Raw genomic sequence first — 22,064 nt, 5'->3', positions numbered from 1 at the left:
TATATTTTACATCTATATATAATTCACCAAAGAGATTAGTCAGTCTAATAGGAGCATCATGAGGTAAATCACAGAGCACACAGGGCATACAGGAGATAAAGGCGGGGAAAAATGGAAACCCCCCTCCACTCTCACAGCAACCAATCACAGCGCAGGCTGCCTTATGCAGGAGCCAGCACTCTCCAACCAATCAACCACAATTGTGTGTTCTGGCTCACTGTACAACCTCCCTGCTCCAGCTACTGTGTTTCCCCGAAAATACGACCCACCCAGAAAATAAACCCATGCCTATTGGGGGGGGGCTAATATATGCCCTACCCCAAAAATAAGCCCTAATGAAGGGGTGGCCATGGCCAGCACAGGAGGTAGCCCTTTCCTTCCCCGGTCACCTCATGGCTGCTGGGCCCCTTAATCGTGGCCCGCGGATCAACTGATCTGGCGAGGGCCGAGAGTTCTGTCTCCCTGGACGCCTGGAGATGTTTCCAGCACACTCATGCTAGCCCCAGCCCTTCCCATGACACCAGGCAACCTCACAGCCAAGGGCCTCTCTCTTCCACAGCTCACCCTATGGAGCAGGCGGTGAGCACAATTTGCACTCCGCCAGGGCTGAATCTCGGGTGTTGCTTAGACTGCTGCTACAATGAGGCAGAAAGCCATGTGGCCCATCAGAATTGGCTCCTCCCCTGCCCGCCTCTACCCGGCTGCTGGGCCTGCTGCACCTGCTGCTGCTGCCCTCACAGGAGTTCTTTGCCCTCTTGGCTGCATTGCTCTCAGGAGCCCTCTTGGGCTGCTCCTGCCTGGCATGAGGCAACTCAGCCCAGATCTATAACCTCCAGAGCACCTCCACTACCACCGGCCTGCCAGACCTCCTTCACCAGTGGTCGTGCTGCCCTGAGCGAGCTCCATAGGAGCTCTGCAGCAGGACAGAAGAGGGAGGGAGGGATCACCCCTTCTTCCTTTGCACTCCGAAACCTCACCTTTCCTGGCCCTCAAGCTCCCAACCTATCCCTCTCGCTGGAGCAAGACAGGCAACTCAATTTTACCCATGGAGGCCTCCCTTATCTCCGGGCACCTGGAGAGACAGAACTCCCAGCCCTCGCTGGATCAGCTGATCCGCAGGCCACAATTAAGGGGCCCAGCAGCCATGAGGTGATGGCACTCGCGGCCTCCTGCACCTCAAAAAAATTAAGACACCTCCCTAAAAGAAGCCCTAGCCATTTTGGAGAGGGGGGGTCAAAAGAAAATAAGACCCAGTCTTATTTTCAGGGAAACACAGTACCAAATTTAAATTTCTTAACAAATATACTTTTTTTGGATCTTTCAGAACCTTTTGTCAGGTATTGAACACAATGATCCAGAAAGCTTCAGAATGCATTTTCTTCAACACTATTTGCATTTTAATATCTAAATTTAAAACTATTAAGCATCTTATCTTCCCTTTTAAAAATATTTTGTTTTTCTCTTATAAGATTGATTTATTTCCCATGGGGGATGTGACTGGGTGGGCATGTTGGGTGGAAGACAGTTTAAATCAGGGATTCCCAACCTTTTCTGTACCCCACACCCTAGAACGCTTCTGATATATTCTTGCACCCCTTACAAAAAAAAATAATTATATGCATATAATTTGCATATAATTATGCATATACACTATACTTTTGAAACTTCTAGATCCAGGTTCCCCCCCCCCTGGAAAATCGAGCACCCAGGTTGGGAACACCTGGTCTAAATCTTCTACTCACTACGCAATGTGGCCAAGAGGTAGTACTTTAGAAATCATTTCAAGGTGTTAAGATTTTTAACACCTTGGTGGCACAGTGGACTAAAGTGCTGTTAAGTAGCACCAGCTGCCTGCAATTACTGAAAGTTCGAATCTCACCAAGCTCAAGGTTCACTCAGCCTTCCATCCTTCCGAGGTAGGTAAAATGAGGACCCGGATTGTGGGTGCAATAAGCTGACTTTTTATAAAAAAAAAGAACACCGCTTTGGGGGGGGGGGGCAAAAGCCCTACTAAGCAGGTATATACAAAAGTATGAAGGCTATTGTTTAACACATTGTAAGCCACCCTGAGTCTCCGGAGAAGGGCAGCATATAAATCGAACCAATAAATAAATAAATAATAAATAAACAATCAAAAAAGTAACCCAGGGTGTGAGAACTCCATCTTTTTCAAAGATTAGGGCTGAGGGTAGGGAAGGCACCCCTTAGAGCAGGGCTCTCCAACCTTGGCAACTTTAAGACTTGTGAACTTCAACTCCCAGAGTTCCTCAGCCAACAAAGCTGGCTGAGGAACTCTGGGAGTTGAAGTCCACAAGTCTTAAAGTTGCTAAGGTCAGAGAGCCCTGCCTTAGAGGATAGGTGGTGGGTGCAGAAACTTCCAGTCCATTACTCCCAAGTAGGATGGGTAGTCCACGATATGAAGATTCTGAGAATTTCTGGACAGGTTTGGGATCCCAGCCTTCCATCTTGAAGAATTGTTCCCCTGTAACAGGGCCTTAAAGCACTTGTAGAGTCTCACTCTTTAACTTGATCTTCTTGATCCTCTCCTGATCTGTTGAATCACAGAATCTTATAGTTGGAAGTGACCAGAGACTTAATCCTCTGTTCAGTGCAAGATCCTTAAAAGTAATTCCACTAGATAAGGGGTCCCCAACTCCTGGGCCATGATCCATTCGGAACTGGGCTACACAAGCGGCAGGCAAGCGCATGGGCATGAGTTGTTCCACTTGCATGAGCAATGGGCCACCATCCCCTCTCCTTATCTTTCCACCGCTACTGCCACTCCGCAAAGCCAGAAAAGTTGGGGACCGCTGCACTAGCTAACCATCCAGCCTTTGCTTGAAGACTTTTAGCAAGGATCTCACTATGTCATTGTCTCATTGCTCATATTCCTCCTAATATATACCCTAAATCTCTTTTCCTTTAGTTCTAACCCATTGATTCCAATCCTGCAATCTAGCAATTGATAAAAAGATCATTCCTTCTTTTGTGTGATAAACTTTCAGATCTTCAAAGATTGCTATCATAATTCTCCTCAGTCGTCTTTTCTGTAAAACCAAATATTTTTACCATTCTCTACAGGTCTCGGTTTCCAGAGCCTTCACCTCTGAACTCACTCTGATTTGTAATGTCTAGAATTGGACACAGAACTCCAACTTGAGTCTGACTAAGCCAGAATAAAGTGAAACCATTACTTCACATTATTTGATTCTCTGCACCTATTAGTGCACATTTGCCTTTTCAGCCACAGCATCAAACTGCTGGCTCAGTTTAACGTTTGGTTGACAAAGACACCTAATTTTTTTTTCATAGAGTGCTATTGCCAAGTTAAGACTCCCTCACCCTATATTTGTGCCTTATATTCTCTTACCCAGATACAGGTAGACCTCGAACTTTACAAACACAACTGAGCCCAAAATTTCTGTTGCTGAATGAAACATTTGTTAAGTGAATGTTGCCCCATTTTACAACTTTTCCTGTCACAGTTGTTAAGTGAATCACTGCAGTAGTTAAAGTTAGCAACATGGTTGTTAAGTGAATCTGGCTTTCCCATTGACTTTGCTTGTCAGAAGGTCACAAAAGGTGAGCACATGACCCCGGGACACTGCAACAGTCATAAATATGAGTCAGTTTCTGAGTGTCTGAATTTTGATCGCATGACTGTGGGGATGCTGCAACAGTCGTAAGTGTGAAAAACAGTCTTAAGTCACTTTTTTCAGTGCTGCTGTAACTTTAAACGGTCACTAAATGAACTGCTGCAAATCAGGGACTACCTGTACAGAATTTTATAATTCTCCCTGTTAGTTAACTTCTATTCCTTTCGGCCCACTGTTTAAGCCCGAATATATCTTTTCCAATTTTCTGTCTTGTTCATTTAATATCACCCTGCAGATTTTATAAATGTCCCCTCAATGCTGTTGCCTAAGTTATTGATAAAAATGTCGAATGGCACAGGACCTAAAATAGAATCCTGTGGCACTCCGATCAATACTTCCTTCCAAGATGAAGCAGAATCATTAAGAAACACTCTTTGGGTGTAGTAATCCAACCCACTCTCAGTCCATCTAACAGTAGGCCTCCATCACCTTGCTATTGATCTAGTGTCAACAGAGGCTGAGCTTTCTGGCTATATATACTAGGCTACTTGATCAATTTTCCCTAGTGGCTCTTCAATCACGTCCTCCAATGTTTTGTGGATATCACATTGCATTGTTTTAGTTATAGCGTTATTATCACTTACTGGTGGCCGTACACAGACATCAGATGGTTGTGCTGTCAGATCTATAACCACTAGGGAATGTTCCTCTTGAGTAAATCTGTCATTGTTAGCTGCTGCCCTGCTTCTTGTATTATATTCAACGGCGGTTGTTCATTCTCTCACAACTTTGTGTTGGACTCTAATGCCGTCTTTGTTTATTTATGAAGAACCTGACCTTTTCCCACATAGATCCACTGTTTTATTATTCAATAAGCCAAACACCACTTGTTTCTCATTGGTTTTTTTTTTTATTGGTACTAAAGTATTAAGTGCTTCTACGGTACAAGCATCTCCTGCCAACAAACTCTTTAACACCTCCAGTTTGTATAATATGCCTTTTTGCTCAATCTGAGGGAGGATATTAAAGGACAGAATCATATGTTTTGCTACAGAGTTCTTTACTAGCTCTACTAAACACTACACTACTCTACTACACTATTAAACACTACACTACTCTACTACACTATTAAACTCTCCAGTTTGTGCGTAACCTTTAACTGGGTGAAGTGGTGTGTCACAGGGTAACAATTTTGGAACCAAGGTACCAAAAATGAGCTAATTTACAGAATGCATCCAGAATCTAGGTCCCATAACTCGCATGGAATTGAAATTTTGCAAATTCCATTAAATATTTTATGATGTAAAAATTATGACATACAGTAATAAGAAATAGCATAAAACATTTCCTGTGATCAACTGCTGGTGTGCTAGGTAGTTCAACATTGGCTATTTTCAAGGCAGATACATCTCTGCATATCTTCCTGAATTTTTTTTTTCCCCCCAGGGAAGGCAGTACTTTAGAAGCTTGGTCACTGTTGAAGACATCAAGGAATTTGATAAGGAAATACAGTGATACCTTAGTAATCAACTGCTTTGAAACTCATCGAATTTGGTACTCAGTGCATTTTGACATGAATATTGTCCGGGTAATCATCTTTTGTTTGGTAGTCAACATACAAGTTAGAACATGTCAGTGTCAGCTTCCTTGTGATTCACTATATTATTTCTTTTGGGAAAAATCTGTTTGGTACTCATAGTTTTTGGTATTCATCGCACCTCCTGGAACCAATTAATGATGAGTACCAAGGTATCACTGTGTCTCTGAAATGATAACCCAATGGATCATGGGTTATCTAGTATTTAATAATAGACTGCATTGTCTATACAATAGACAATGGTACTTGAACATATTCAATTGAACGTATGGTACAGTTCAATTCTATGTATTCTATTGGTTGGCTTTTTTCATGCTTTGTTATAAACTATCATGAAACACTGGTGATTCTGCCCTAATGCCATCCAGATGTAAGGCTACAACTCCCATCACAGGGAATATATTTGTACTTATTGGAATGATGAGATTTGTCCAAGACAGCTGGAAAAACCAGTTCAGGAAAGAAGGAAATAAACTTGCTATTATTAGACCAGTTACCATCTCTCAACTTTACAGGATTCTTGCGAGAATAAAATATTTGGGAGGAGAAGATTTCCAGGCATATTGCTTTGAGTTCCATAAAATAGGATCTAAATGCAATAAATAATCTGAAATATGCATCAATTGCAAATTGAATGTTGAAGACCAAAAGCCATGCTGATATCACGAGCCAGCTGAAAGTCTATTTAATGGCCTAGGGCAAAAACAAAACTCTTTCCTAGCTACCTGGGTCTGCTGAAGGAAAAAACCAAAAACACCCACTTATGAAGATATTTGTAAATTCAGCTATTCGTGTTTTTTAAAAAACCTGCCTGAACTGCTTTCTAAAGCGAAGCAATTATATATCATGTCCAAAGTAGCTATGAAATGCTTCCGTGAATTGTATCAGCAAAACAGATGGATTATGGAAATGTGATAGTATTTTACCTGGTGCATCTTGGCCATCTTTGGACTATGGCACTTTAAAGAGGAGAGCTGGGACCAAAAGCTTAGTGGATTAGTCACAAGAGAGCTTTAATCTCTGCATTCTCTATTGTAATCATGCCATGACCAAACAACATACTTGAAAAAAATACTGTGATAAAATAAAACTTGCTCATTTATAACTCGAACTAAAAAGATCACAATTGCCTTTATTCAATTTTGACTTTCATTGTAAGAAATTGGTGATCTTTTCCCCATATTATCTTTAAAGATCCCATTTCTTTGCTACTTCAAATCTCCTCCACTACTACTACTACTACTACTTCTTCTTCTTCTTCTTCTTCTTCTTCTTCTTCTTCTTCTTCTTCTTCTTCTTCTTCTTCTTCTTCTTCTTCTTCTTCTTCTTCTCCTTCTCCTTCTCCTTCTCCTTCTCCTTCTCCTTCTTCTTTTTCTTCTCTTTCTGTTGCTCTTTCTCTTTCTTTCTCTTTCTCTTTCTCTTTCTTTCTCCTTCTCCTTCATTTGGACCAGTAAATCCTTCATGTTGACTATAATTGAGGTGTTCATTGTGTCTGAAATTCAGTTTAAATTCAATTAAATTGAATCAACATTTAACAGATATTTTACTTAGGCAAACTTATCTAACTCCTTTTTGGAAGGGGTACTAAAAATACAAATTTGTATTTATGATATAGAGAAACTGTATTAAGTTAATAAAGTGAAATTTCCCTTGAATTGGGCTTGAGTCCTGATGACTTCATGAATCCACTCATATAGTTCTCATGGAAGCAGTGCAGAAATGTTTTGCCATTGCCTTCTTTTCTTTCAGAATCATTTTTAGACTTCAAAATATAGCTTCCAACCCTGATATATCTTAGCAATTCCCCATCCAAATACTAAATAGGATTAGCCTATCTTAGTTATCTTTTCTTTTTTAATATATTTATCAGCTAAGGGTAGCTAGGTATTACCACCTAACCAGGGCTTTATAAGATAGCACCAAAACTGTTAATTCATACATCTGTTTATCAAAGAATCAACTAAAAAAAACTAGCTTGAGTGTGGCAACTTGAAATGTCTACTATGCGGAGGCCCTGCTCCAGTATAACAATACCTGCAGTTTATCAATGATGACTTCAGAGTGAATAAATAATACCTATCATCAGTGTAAATTAGAACTATTCCTATGAGGATCTGAATTATTTCAATTTTTACTGAAATCCTAATCCTTTATTAAGTCTCTTCAACATCTCCATAAATGATTTAGATGAGGGGAGGTCATCAAAGTTGCAGACAACACCAAGCTGAGGGGAATAGTCAATACTTTAGAAGATAGCCTCAAGAGCCAGAAGAATCTTGACAGACCGGAACAATGAGTCCTATCTAAAAAAATTCAATTCAATGGTGAGAAAAGTAAGGTTTTACACTTCGGTAAGAAACACCAAATGCACAATACATAACAGGTGGTACTTGGCTCAACAGGAGTAACTGTAAGAGGGATCTAGGATTCCTAGGGGACAACTACTTAAATATGAGCCAGAAGTATGATGCAGTGCCAAAAAGCCAATGCAGTCCTAGGTTGCAACAGCAGAGGGACAGTATCAAGATCATGTGAAATGTTAGTACTACTTTATACTGCTTTGGTATAACCACATTTGGAGTACTGCATCCAGTTTTAGTCACCATGATACAAAAAAAATACTGAGATTCTAGAAAGAATGCAGAGAAGAGCAACAAAGATGATTAGGGGGCTAGAGGCTAAAATTTATGATGAATGGTTGCAGGAACTGGGTATGTCTAGTTTAATGAAAAGGACTAGTGGTGACATGATAGCAGTGTTCCAATATTTGAGGGGCTGTCACAGAGAAGGGGGGTCAACCTGTTCTCCAAAACATCTGAGGGCAGGACAGGAGGTAACAAATGGAAACTTACCAAGGAAAGATCCAACCTAGAACCAAGAAGAAATTTCCTGACAGTTAGAACAATTAATCAGTGGAACTTGTCTCCAAAAAAATGTGGATGCTCCAACACTGGAGGTTTTTAAGAACAGCTATTTTTCCAGGATGGTGTAAGGTCTCCTGCTTGAGCAGGGGGCTGGACTAGAAGACCTCCAAGGTCTCTTCCAACTCTGTTATTCTGTATTTTATTCTCAGTGATCATTCAAAACCATCACTCGCCAGTTAAAACGAATGCACATGTGAATCACACTAAACATAATTTGCTCAGGGAGGCATAGTATTCCCGCCCAATAATTTTATCTTCAAAACCATCTTATGTATTATCTGGCCCAGGACTTGCCTCACTATCTTTACAATTGTTTACATATTTGAATAAGAGTCTCCTTAATTCCACTGCAACTCTATTACTCTGCTTTTCCAATAGATATATAGATAACATGTGCAATAAAATGTAGTTTATTCATTTATTCCACACATACATGCAAGCTAACACAGTTTCAATAACACCTCAAGAGAAATCAGCAACCGTTTTTCAAACAGTACAAGCTCTATTAAATATGGATTGGAAGAGTGTTACCTGCTCTCTGAACTTCCAAGACCAGACAGTTTTATTTTTCTAAATGATAAACATGTGCCTTGTTCTTGGATCATTACCAATTGCTCGCAATCTCTTCTACCCATCTTCACATCAAGAGATTCTCACAATGCTAACCTACTTCTACGCATTAAATAAACCAACTACTGCTAATTTAAAATACAACTGGAATAAATTTCTACAATAAAATGGGCAGATTTCTTCGGCATCACAATATGTGTTACAGAATGTTGTTGTTTCAAAAATTTGGAGATAATATCCCCTTCCCTCAGGTGAATAGATACATTGCACTTTTGGTATTTTTCTCCATTCTGGATACTGCGCAGTGGCTTTAAAAAAGCGAGATAAGTATTTTAATCCATATTTCAAGAAAGCAAAAAGTCCCAAAGTGACTTGCATAAAATATAAATATAAAACGCCATAAAACACCATAATTTAAGATAATAGAAATATTTCAGTGCTCCACCAAGCAATCCATAAAATTAATCAAACCATTTACAAATTACCCGAGCAATAAAATTGCCATTAATAATACAAAACTATCTTGATTTTTTAATGGAAAACAATTTGAAATAAATGGGTCTTCAAAGCCTATGAAAAAGCAAAAAAAAAAAAAAAAAAAGTGAAGGTAATTTCATTCAACTTATTTTGCTTCTGGAGGAAATTCCATGAATGGAACTCTGCCAATTTCTAGTGCTATCATCGACCAATTAAATAAGGTGGGGCCTTTGACACTTAACTTAAGCCATTGCAGATACATGGGAATGCAACCAATTTTCCAAGTTAGAAGAGCTTTTTAGGCCAGTACTTGCACTTTGAAGCACTGGATTCAAGACTGTGTAAGTGGCAACTAGTACAATTAGTACTGAATAAGTGCTATACAACAACTGCATAGGTAAGGGCAGGAATTGCCATGGTGAGAAGCACTCTCATTTTAAGCATCATGGCTCTTTCATGCCCTCAAAGATATTTTTACCTTTCCCACACAAGTGTGCCTGGTCAGGATCCCACATTTGATTGAACATTTTATGAAAAGGCATTAGATTCCATTTAAGACACTGCCTTAAAAGCCATCATTTTGTACCCTCTAGGCATACAATGATATTCTCTGCTTGCCACTGCCGACCTCCTAGACCTAGATTGTGGGCAATGAAGAATGAGAAGGGAGCGCCAGGGATCTGACAATGAGTGAATATGCACAGAACAAAAGCAACAACAAAGCCAATAAAAGACAAGATATGATAAGCTTTTAACACATGGGTTTTCAGCACTTGATACAAAAAGTCATCATCCTACATGTCTATGCCATCTAGATGATGGATTTCATTCATGCAGTAGTTTTCAGCTTGCACTGATCTCAGATTTTTTTTCACCTGACTTTCAGGCCATGATGAAATGTCCTACAAGACTCTGTGCAGCACACCTAGAATCCCATCACTTACATAGGAATGTTCAAGGAAAAGATGAGAGATTGTAACATTTTCTGGGTGAATCCCAGAGTCCCTATGAATGTGTCCTTTAGGAAAGCAGCATGTCTTCCGTTCTCCCCAATTGTTATTTTAATGTTGAAAGTGAAAGTTCATGTATTAGAACTGTCAGTACCAGTTATTCTATTCTGTGCATTACAAGCAGGAAAATAATACAAATATCTTTATGATGTACACCAGGCAGACCAGTAGGAATACAATAATTTTGAAATCCTAATTTTTATTTGCTATTTATTAAATAACTAAAGCGGCCCAGAGTCACTTTGTAGGGGAGATGGGCGGCAGAGAAATTTAATAAATAAATTTGTTAATCATCATGGAACATCTAGAATTAAACTAATCTATTCCAATTTACCAAAACAAACAAAACAAACATGAATTTCCTTCCTAGTTAAATAAGGGAACTCTACTACCAAGAAAACAGCATCCTTTTCTATAGCTCAGATAAGATACATTGTTAAAACAATTTTATCTTGAATATTAGCATTAGACTTTATCAAACCATGTTATTAAAACAAAGCTCAGAAATTACAAGCATCAGATTTTATCTGCCTACAAGACACCAGCTGAGATAGCCTTTTGCCTTAGGTTTGTCTGATAAAAATAATTACAATGCTGTAATTATGATGTACTGTTTGCACAGTATAATTAAGCTATTCTTTTGTGACATACTTCCCAAAGCTAAAAATACGGAGCTTTCAATGGATTATTTCATTCACTCATTCATTCATTCACTCACACACATGCATATACATACATGTGTGTGTGTGTGTATATATATATAGAGAGAGAGAGGAGGAGGAGGAGGAGGGGGGGGAATGAGGGTACTTGCAGCTTACTGCAGGGCATCCTAAGAGGATGGTTAAGATGCAGGGTTTGGGTTTTATTTGATCATTTTATTTTATGGTTGTTTTATAGTTTCTGGTTTTATTGTAGTTGTGAGCCATCAAGAGTTGTTTAAGATGGGCGGCCATATAAATATTTTAAATAAATAAATAGGCCAGCTATTGATCTCTCTGAGCAATCAGACATCACTTGATATCATAGCTTTGGAAAGAAAATCTCAAGTATACGAATGGAACTAAGTGTTTAACAGCAACACTGTTCCGATCAGGTCAAATTCAAATAATGAACCAAATCTAGGCTACGATCCTATATACTGATTTGAACATGTTGCACTGAATACAGTAGGACAATTCTGCAATGGCATCCCTAACAATGGACTACAAGGTATTTTGAACTGGAACAAAGAACTTATAAGGTAGCTCAGATGTGATGACAGAGGAAACAAGCTAATAAACATATTACATTAAAGCAAACACCACTGAAATCGATGAAAGGTGTCAAAAATCAGAATAAGCTACTTATTGCAGTGCCAGGTACTAATAGTCCTCGACTTACAACCATCCATTTAGTGACCATTCAAAGTTACAACAGCACTGAAAAAAATTACTTATGACCAGTTTTCACACTTACAACTCTCATAGTATCCCATGGTCACATGTTCAAAATTCAGGTGCTCGGCAACTGACATGTACTTATGACAGTTGCCCTGTCCCAGGATCATGTGATTACCATTTGTAATCTTCCTAGCTGGCTTCTGACAAGCAAAGTCAATGGCAGAAGTCAGATTCGCTTAACAACTACATGAGTCACTTAACAACTGCAGTAATTCATTGAACAACTGTGACAAAAAGGTTGTAAAATGGGATACTTAACAACCGTCTTGCTTAACAATAGAAATTTTGGGCTCAATTGTGCTCATAAGTCAAGAACTACCTATTTCAAAAGAGCAATGGAAGTATAGGACTGACCGAGATCCAAGTTCATCCTCAGTCATAGAAGTTCCTCAGATAATTTTGGGTCAGTCACTGTGAACAGGTAGTCCTTGACCTACAACAGTACATTTAGTGACTGTTCAAAGTTACAATGGCACTGAAAAAAGTGACATGACCGTTTTTCACAGATACAACCTTTGCATCACCCCTGTGGTCACGCGATCAAAATTCAGATGCTTTCCAGCTGGTTCATGCTTATGATGGTTGCAGTGTCCTGGGGTCATGTGATCCCCTTTTGCGACCTTCTGACAAGCAAAGTCAATGGGGAAACCAGATTCACTTAACAACCATGCTACTAACATATCAACTGCAGTGATTCACTGAACAAGAAGTGTCATAAAATGGGGCAAAATTCACTTAACAAATTACTCACTTAACAACATAAATTTTGGGCTCAATTATGGTTGTAAATTGAGGACTACCTGTATCATAGCAGGGGCCATTGGGAAGAAAAAAGAAGAAAGAAGGAAGAAAATATATTTTATGTGAAAAAATATACTTGTGAATAAGTGAGCACATGTGTGGCTTCATACCTCATAACAAACTTTGAGCCTAAAAAGGTTGCCCACCCTCCCCACTTCAGAACTATGTCAATGAATTTGGAGAAGTCACTGATCTGAATATTCTTCCCTTCTTTCTCCTTCTACCACTGGCAGAATAACTGGAAGCATTGGCTTTAACTGAATTGCAACTGATTAGTTGGATTTAAACTATAAACAAGCCATGTTCAAACCAAGCTTCTAATTCTATGCTACCTGGCACTTCATAGTGGAGTAAAGTTGATTATTAATTATTATAGATTAGTCAAGAATTACCCAACTACAACTTCAAAAAAGCCAACTATGATCTCACAGACACCGACCTCTCATCTCTTGATTGGCAAATTCTATTCTCTGGCTATAATACTGCCAAAGACAATTATAACATTTTCTTGCTCAAAGTCAATAGAATTATTAAACTGTATGTACCTCTAATCACCACCAAAACCAGGAAAAACAAATTACCCATATCAACAAGAAAGCTTCAATCTAAAAAAAATTCCCTCTGGTGAAAAAACAAAACTGGTTACGTAGCTAACTTCAAAAGCCACTACAAAAATATATGCCACCAAATAAAGACTGAATGCACCAATTACCACCTCAAACAAGAAAACCTTCTGCACATGAAATCCAACCGTGCCTTCTATAATTTTGTAAACAAACTTAAAGACTCAAGATCTCAACCCTAAAAGGACCTAATGGCAAAGAATGTAATGATGAAGCAGTTAAAGCAAACCTCTTTAACACATTCCTTGGCTCAGTCTTTGTAAACAGCAATGGCTCATAACCAACATTCCCTAGTCGTACCACTAATAACTACAACGATCTAACAAAATAGATTTCACAGAAGTTAATGTTGAAAAGGCACTATGCAGACTAAAACCATCTCTATTTATCGGACCTGATGGACTATGTGAATACTTCTTAAAAAGCTTTCCACTGCTATAGCTGAATCCCTAAGCATAATCTTTGAAAAATCTTTCAGGACCAGCTCCCTACCCAATCTATGGTCACTAGCTACGGTCATCCCTATCTTCAAAAAGGGAGACCCCAGCCTAGTTGAAAACTACAGACCAATCTCTTTATGCTGTGTCACCTGCAAAGTCATGGAATCAATCATTAACCAATCCATTACCTTCCACATAGAAACAAACAACCTACTCTCTAACAAACAATTTAGTTTCAGAAAAAAGTTATCCCGTAATCTACAACTTCTACACTGCAAAAACATATAGACTACAAATCTCGATCAGGGCAAAGCAATAGATGCAATTTACATAGACTTCTGTAAAGCCTTTGATTCAGTGGTACACGACAAACTACTTCTAAAACTAAAATCCTATGGCATCTCCAGACCCCTACATAATTGGATAGCAGCGTTCCTGTCAAACAGACAACAACTGGTCAAAATAGGGAGCTCCCTATCAAATCCCGCACCTGTTAATAGCGGTGTCCCCCAAGGCAGTGTTCTAGGACCAACATTCTTCATACTATACATAAATGACCTTTGTGATCATGTTATAAGCAACTGTGTTCTCTTCACCAATGATGTAAAACTATTTAACACCACCAACAATGCTGCTACCCTTCAAAAAGATCTTGACTTTGTGTCAGAATGGTCAAACAATTGGCAACTCCAAATCTCAACCAACAAATGCTCTGTCTTACACAATGGCAAAAAAAATCAGAACACAAAATACAAGCTGAGTGGACACAACCTTATAGACGACCCTCACTCTGGCCAGGACCTTGGAATACTCATATCTAATGATCCAAGTGCCAAAGCCCACTGTAACATCATCGCCAAAAAGGCATTAAGAATTGTAAACCTAATATTACATAGCTTTTTCTCCGGTAATATCACACTACTAACCAGAGCATACAAAACATTTGCTAGACCAATTCTCGAATACAGCTTATCTGTCTGGAACCCGCACTGCATATGAGACATTAATACAATTGAGCATGTCCAGAAATATTTCACAAGAAGAGTCCTCCACTCCTCTTCTTGCAACAAAATAGCTTATGCCACCAAACTTGAAATTCTGGGCTTAGACAACTTAGAACTATGCCGTCTTTGGTATGATCTAAGTGTAGCTCATAAAATTATCTGCTACAATGTCCTACCTGTCAATGACTACTTCAGCTTCAACCGCAACAATACACGAGCACACAATTGATACAAACTTAAAATGAACCACTCCAAACTCGATTGCAGAAAATATGACTTCAGCAACAGAGTGGTCAATGCCTGGAATGCACTACCTGACTCTGTGGTTTCATCCTCAAACCCCCCAAATTTTAACCTAAGACTGTCTACTGTTGACCTCACCCCATTCCTGTAAGAGCACTAGCATGCCTACTGACCCTGTCCTAATGTTCCCTTTATTTGTATTCATTTTATGTATTCAATTCATGTTTATACCTATATATATTATCTAATACGTACTTGACAAATCAAATAAATAAAAAAAATAAAGAACAAGTTGAAATTGGGATACCAGACTGTTACAAATGGCTTACTATTTGCAAGAAAACAACCAAGCTCAGAGAACACCGAGGACCTTACAAAAGGTTTACTACCTAAATGTCACCTATGAGTAACTCCACTGTGATAACTCAGAGAAATTGTGTTCCATTTATAACCAAGTATTCCTTTTCTCCTTTATTTGCAACAAACTTGGGGATACAGTTCCACTCAGACTTGGTGATAATTTAGTTTGCTAATAAGGACTTTAAAAAAAAAAAAAAAACCTTAGGTAGAGATATTTGCTCAATAAGATGTAAAATGCCAGAAAAAAATGTGAGCATGTTAACATCATGTCTCTGAAGCAAAGTAATCCAGATGATATCACAAATATTAAGAAGTGATAGAGATTACCCAGAAGAAGTTAACTTTTCAAGGGCTTGTTAATCCTCTTTGAAATCCATCCATTTTTCATAGAATTTCATTACACTTGACTAGCTTACAACACATTTCCTACCCCATTACAAAAGCTAACAATGTGACATACAGGAATCAGGAACTGTTGTTTCATAATATGGGTTTTTTCCCCCAAAATGAAACAATACAAACTCAAAAAATGACTCAAGTCCTGGCATATTCATCCTAGATATTGTCAGTATTTAAGAAGAGGTGTTAATGTTTTCCATTACACCTGATCACCTGATTTTTTTAACACTATGAAAACATTACTAAAGGCTGGTGTGAAACAAATGCCTGTGCAAATGTGTCAGCCATTATGTGAAAGGAAGTTGGGAATGTTACTACTAATTAATGTTTTATTATGGCATTATTATACGGAAGAAGGACCTGAGCCAAGGAACAACAGTAAAATACCCCATACACCTTTTTTGACTATCACAATTATCTGAAGTCCTCAAGGATCAGTAACCAGATAGAGTCTGATCATTTCATTTCATTTTTTTTTTACAGTTTCCTAGGCAATACATTCATTTCACAATGTTATCCTATAGCCTCCTAGTCTCCTCTGAGGTTGATTGATTTCCCAGAAAGTCAGGTTTTCTACAGGGTTCATAACACACAAGTCATCATCCCAGCCTCATCTTTCCCGATTTTCATTATTCTATTCTGGTGTTCATTTAGTCCCAAAGCGATGCAAAATTACTACTTTTTATGACTTGAAATTAAAAAAAAAAACCTATCTAGCATTCAAATAGCTGAAAATTGTAAATTAGCTTGCAAGCTAAATTAATCTTGACAAATACAAGCATATATATATATATATATATATATATATATATATATATATATATACAAGCATATATATATATATATATATATATATATATATATATATATATATATACCTCTCCCTCCCTCCCCCCCTCTCTCTCTCACACACACATACCCCTTGACAAGCTTCTAGGACAAGCAACACACACACAAACACAAACACAAACACAAACACACACACAGAGAGAGAGAGAGGGGGGGGGAGGGAGAGGGAGAGAGCTTATTTATCCTTTAAAACAATGTATATGCAGCATAACTAAGCATTTAAAGGAATCAATAAGCCATGCTAAATAGCCAGGAAATGCCAAATAATAACATTGCTATTACTTTGGTCCTCCATATACATTTCACAAATCTTCTGGGTTCAGATGATTTGTCTACGGTTACTCGTGTACCCAAAATTTCCACAAGTTTATCAACTGAAACCAGCACAAAGAGTTTAATAACGACAACCGGCCATGGTGTATTTGATACACTTTATGGAATGAAAATTGTATTGTCCAAGATAAAAAGGCTTCTTGAAACGAAAGCTATTATTGCAAACAGATTATTCAGATCTATTCTTAGGCTCTCTTAAAAATGTATTCTTGCTATAGATATTAATACTACACTAGAAAAGAAACAGTAGGGAATCTAGACTGCTGTACTCTATTCATCTGTTAACTACAACAGGGCTTCATCTGCTCCTTCTCCTTGTGTGCTAATCTATCTGTGCACCTACTGAGATAAAGAACATAAATTCTTCCACTATTATTGAATCAGATCCACACAGAGAGAAACAAATAACAACAAAAGGCAGTTAGTAGTATCGTTTGTTTTGTTTCTATCATTCAAAGAGAAGGAACAACAAAAATGTCACTTTGACGTCAATTTATTTCAATGTTTAAACATGTGAATGACTGTTTCCTCATTTTTAGCTGAGACCCCTATTCTCAAATCCCTCTACTAAATTTATCCCCCCCATGTGTGTATGTGTGTGTGTGTGTGTGTGTGAATTTTGAAATAAATGATTTGATTAACTTGTGAGCATTGAAGATCCTAAGAAACCTATTTAGGTGCTTGAATCCTTTGCTCATTAACTAACTGTGCCCCAAACTGCATAGAAAATATAAGTCTTATAGCAATATATTTATTTATTTATTTATTTATTTATTTAAAAAGGGTGGTGGTGGTAAAAGGGTAGGGTAGACTTCACAAGCCGTGATCAATTCAGCATCTTCTATTAGGGAAAAAATGTTTTATTAATTTGCTTAGAAATAAAATTTACCAACTCAAGACATGTACACAATTATCCTGTATGGTTTGCTAAGAAGAAAAAAAGACTGCGAAGGGAGGGGGAAGAGGGGGGTGGTGATGATTTGGAGCTAAATTGGCTGGAGTCGAGCATCCAAATATTTAAAGCTATTTAGCCAAGGAACAGGAACAGACTGAGATTCACTCCCCCCCCCCCCAGAACAGTATCAACTAATGTTTTCACAACCTGGAAAAGATAACAGATTCCTAAAGAGACATCCTAAAATATTCCTCTGCTGTTGGCTCCTGAAAGCAACAAGAACGCTTTGCAGCTCTTTACACCTGGGATCTGCTTATTCCCACCAGGCTAGACAGTATTCTTTAAACAGCAAGGCTAGCCAGCTGATCCTTGACTTGAAAAAATCATCAGCATGGCATAAGCTCTGATGTCAGCCCTCCAGGTGGAGCTCATGGGTGCATGTGACCTCCAACTACAAGCAGCGCTCACCAGGCATCCCAGAATTCCCATCTGCAATGGACAGTGTTAGGATTGGGGTGGAGCTGCTACGTATGCGGAGCTCTGCAAAAAAGCCTGAGATTTCAGGCTTACTCAGTCCAGTGAGTGGGAGGTGGCACTTCAACTGGCAAGTGGCAAATGAAACCAAGCAGAAGCTGAAAATCTGGCAGGCAAGCCTAGCACACCCTGAGGGGACTGGAGAAGCAGCTTTGTTGCTTCCTACAACCCTACTTAGCGGATAGCAGTGGAGTTCCAGTGGAATGCTAGCTGCAGTATCAATATCATACCACTTACAGTAACAGCAATGGAATACATTGGAGAAGGTTTTCAGGATTGTCACTGAAGAAACAGACTAGGAAAAGATAAGGGTATGAGAAAGACGCAAAGGATATAGCCTTCTGCACCCTTTTAATGTGGGGTCCCCTCTTGTGACTTCTATTTGTTTAGAGTCATCCAACCATTCTTGTGCCACTATAATCCTAAGAAGGACAAGCGTTCTTCTTAGATGACGTAAGTCAACGGTGGAGGAATGGGTTAAATGAAGATAGGTAAGAGGGACAGGAAAACAGGTGAGAGCTGCTATTTGAGGTTCCTCACAAAGGCAGCAGAGACCTGTCTTCTGGCCCTCTCACCTATTGCAGAACTTGTGCCCGAGAAATGAAATTGCTCTTGAGGAACGTGGGAGTCCGGAAAGCAGTTTCCAGAGGTGGCTTATGGTGATGAGATGTCCTTCCAATGCAAGAGTTAAAGAGGGACATTGAGGCTCTGATGCAAGAATCCCAGACCAATAAACAGGCAACACTGCAGGAGTGTGGTCCACGAGGCAAGGGAGATGTGTTAAAGAGATTGCCTCAGATGACATCACTCAAAGGAACAGTGGAGCCCACGAGGCAGAACAAGACAAGCATCTCTCTTCAGATAAGGAAACAGCCAAAGTGATGGAAGCTGAAAGGCTGTCAGAGCACAGAGGATGCCTTGCTCCAAAATGGATGGCAGGTCTGCAATTAAATGTTAATGCTGCCAGTGCAGTGAGAAAAGGACTTTCAGCTTAAGTCAAGAACCTCAGGGTGGATGTTTGGTGGGGGTGCTTGGTGGGGGGCAGGAAGAGGACCTGGGTTTTGGGTAGGTTGGCACAGATATCCTCTCTATTCTCCCCCCCCCAATCTTTCCCTTTTGATCCCTATGGCCAGGGTTGTTTGCATCTCTCTCCTTCTGGTCATCTGTTTTAAAATGCCTGCGATAAGGAAAGGAAGTAGCAAACAGATTTTCTTTCTTTTTTTTGGGGGGGGGAGGGAGAGAAGGGAAGTGCCTCAAATTCCAAAGGTATCAGTTGCATCCTTTCTTTCTTGCTCTCTGACTGCAACATAATTATTCCAGCAAGAGCGACGTGACAAATTAACTAAGCAGTCAAGGCTTTTGAACTAGAAGAGTGAGCTTTCCCCCCCACCACCCCGAAAATAAATTGCCCTAATCCTTAAAGCCTGACGCCAAGCTAGACCTCCTCTGTTAATTGGACAGGATCCCTTTTGACAAGTGGAATCACCTGCCTTCAGCCAAAAAAAAACGAGGAGGGGGAAATATCAGGAAGCAAGGAGCACCAGATCGGAATTTCCAGGTAAGGCAACAGGAGTGGAAGCTCTCTGGAGTAAAACATTCGTGGGTGGGGGATAGAGGTACAACATCTCCAGTTTCTAAACCACAGCGTTGGCAAAAATCTTTTTAGAAAAAAAAAATGAACTCGAAGTTGGACAACTTTTAAGGAAACCCAGCACTCCTTTATTGTCCCTAGGACATCCTCCCAATAAAATAGAAACCATAGTTTGAAGGGGGAGGGAAAACATTTCATTGATCTCGAACCGTATGGGACGACAGCTGCATCACACAGTTTTCCAAACAACCAGGAATGGGAAAAGGCAACCCTGGGGTCTGCTGAAGCCATTCACACACACTTTGGAAATTAAACCGCCACCGTCCCTTTTTCAACACATCCACTTTTTGACCTTACAGCTAAATAGGAAAAGGAAGAGAGGCAAACCAGAGAGGGCAAAGCAAGGCAAGGGTTTCTCCTCCAGTTTTGCTCTGTTTTTGCTGGCATACCTGAAATGCAGACAATGAAATTGGCTTGCAGAAGAAAAAGCACCTCCCAAACAATTTCCATCCTCCGATTCTCATGCCAAGTGCATCCCTCGGTGAAAAAACACAGCAAAGATCAATATTGCCGTTTGAACAATCCCAGAAAATCTCCTTTTGGACTCGCAGCCTCTATCCCCCAGATGTGCTGACACATGTCCAGGCTCTCTCTTCGCTGTGCAGCTCAAGCCAGATCCTTTTTCTTCCTTTGCCGTCCGCCAAAGACTAAGGAGGCAATCGCCAACACCAGCTGCTTCTTCCTTCAGGAAAGCAAGAAATATCCACCAGGTCTCCCAACAAGACATAGACAAAAAAAACCAAGGGACCGGCAGTTCCCAGCTCCGGAAAGTCTCGATTCTCGGGGACCGGATCGCCAAGTTTTTCCCCCAAACTCTGCACACCTCAGCGAGGCATCGCCCGCGCCAGCCGCGCTGTCCCGACGTTCCTTTTTTCTTCAAGCTCGCTACAAAAAGGATGAGAAAGAGATTAAGACATCGGGCGCCAGGTTTCTTGCACCGCGTTTCACCTACACCTACAGAGGAGAGGAGAGGACGAAATACCCAAACCCGGGTCTCCTGCCCCCAAAAATAAAAAATATATATATAAAAAATACCAACCAGCTCAGGCTCCCAGCTAATTCCCAGCAACGGAAAGGAGATTTTTCCGCAATGCAACTGCAGGGGTCGTTCTTCCCTCGCCTACCGCGCGGGTCGCTCGCTCTTCCCTCCCTCTTTCCGTTGCTTTCCAAGCTAACGGGGAGAACTCGCGGTGGAAGCAAATAAATTAAAATAAATAAATAAAGAGCGTGCCAAGCGTCTCCTATTTCTCTCTCTCTCTCTCTTTTTTTTCATTACACTTCCACCCCCCCCCTCGTTTCTTCCCAAATTAGATAGGGTGGCTTTGGAAGAGATGGGAACGAATACATTTACATCGCGGTGGAACACACGCGCAGAGCTCGCACGTCTCTTCCGCCAACTAAAGTACACTACACCGGGGCTCCTGCCTCAGACCATTTTCTCCTAGGGTTATTTCTGCCTCCAGGAAAACATGCCAAGCTTTCCTTCGGAATATTCGCATGCAAAATAATAAAAATTGCAAATAGATACTTTGCCCTATGCCGGGGCTAACTAACGAAGTAGTTATGTCTTCCATTTAGGGCTAGAAAGAAAGAAGCCAAGCGCGAGGTCCTAAACATGTCTATTTTAAGTAAGTCCCGTTCTTTACCGGGGGGGGGGGACCTGCTCCCAGGTAAGATTCCTTCCGTCCAGACTGCAACGGCGGGAAAGGGGGCCAAATGTTGGTGGAGCCTCGCGCAGGCTCACCCGGCTTAGATCCTACTTGAGTTTCCCGCAAGGGAACGGTTCCATACTCACGTTTTCCTCCCCGACGCTCCTGTAGCCCGTTCCTCTTCCCGCCTCCTCCGGCAGGGAGATGAGCTCCCCCTGCGGTCGATCTGCCCGCAGTCCCGCGAGGTCAGGCTGCTCGGCTTTGGACTCAGCCTTGGGGGGGGGGGGAAGCGGGCTTTGAGGCCAGATCTTCCTTAGGATCGATCTGCCTGCCTCTCCGCCACGCGCGTTCCACCCGATTCCCGTTTAAAGGAAGCCAGTCGCACCGGGCTCCGGGACGCCCCAGCCACCCCGCCACGCTCCGCCAGCGCCACGCGCAGTCCGGCGGGGCAAAAGGCGGCGAGGCAGCGCGCGCAGGCCAGCGAGCGAGCGAGCGTTCCACGACGGGAGGCGGCGCGATCGGCGGCCAGTCGGCAGCCGGAGCTGCAGCCCAGGTTGGAATCCGGGCTCTGCCGCCGAAGAGCCGTGCAGTCTGGGCATGCCTACTGGCTCGCCCCCTGCAAGCCTCTTAGCTGCAAATGACGACGGGCGCCCAGACGCTTTCTGCCCGC

At 40.7% G+C, this 22,064-nt stretch overlaps 1 protein-coding gene across 1 annotated transcript in view; it reads right to left on the bottom strand.

The window, feature by feature from the left end:
* Window positions 1–20,195, bottom strand: part of CA10 (carbonic anhydrase 10) — a 411,697-nt gene extending 391,502 nt beyond the window's left edge. The window contains exon 1 of the mRNA XM_070934829.1: window positions 20,135–20,195. Coding sequence (XP_070790930.1) covers window positions 20,135–20,195 — 61 coding nt within the window. The remainder of the gene's footprint in view (window positions 1–20,134) is intronic.
* Window positions 20,196–22,064: the final 1,869 nt, after the last annotated feature.

This window comes from Pituophis catenifer, unplaced genomic scaffold (assembly GCF_029215685.1).
Source record: "Pituophis catenifer annectens isolate HBS135680 unplaced genomic scaffold, rPitCat1.0.hap2 SCAF_2, whole genome shotgun sequence".
In the NCBI taxonomy this organism is placed as follows: Eukaryota; Metazoa; Chordata; class Lepidosauria; order Squamata; family Colubridae; genus Pituophis; species Pituophis catenifer.
Note: the sequence above shows the minus strand (reverse complement) of the source record. Positions and strands in the feature narration are given on the sequence as shown.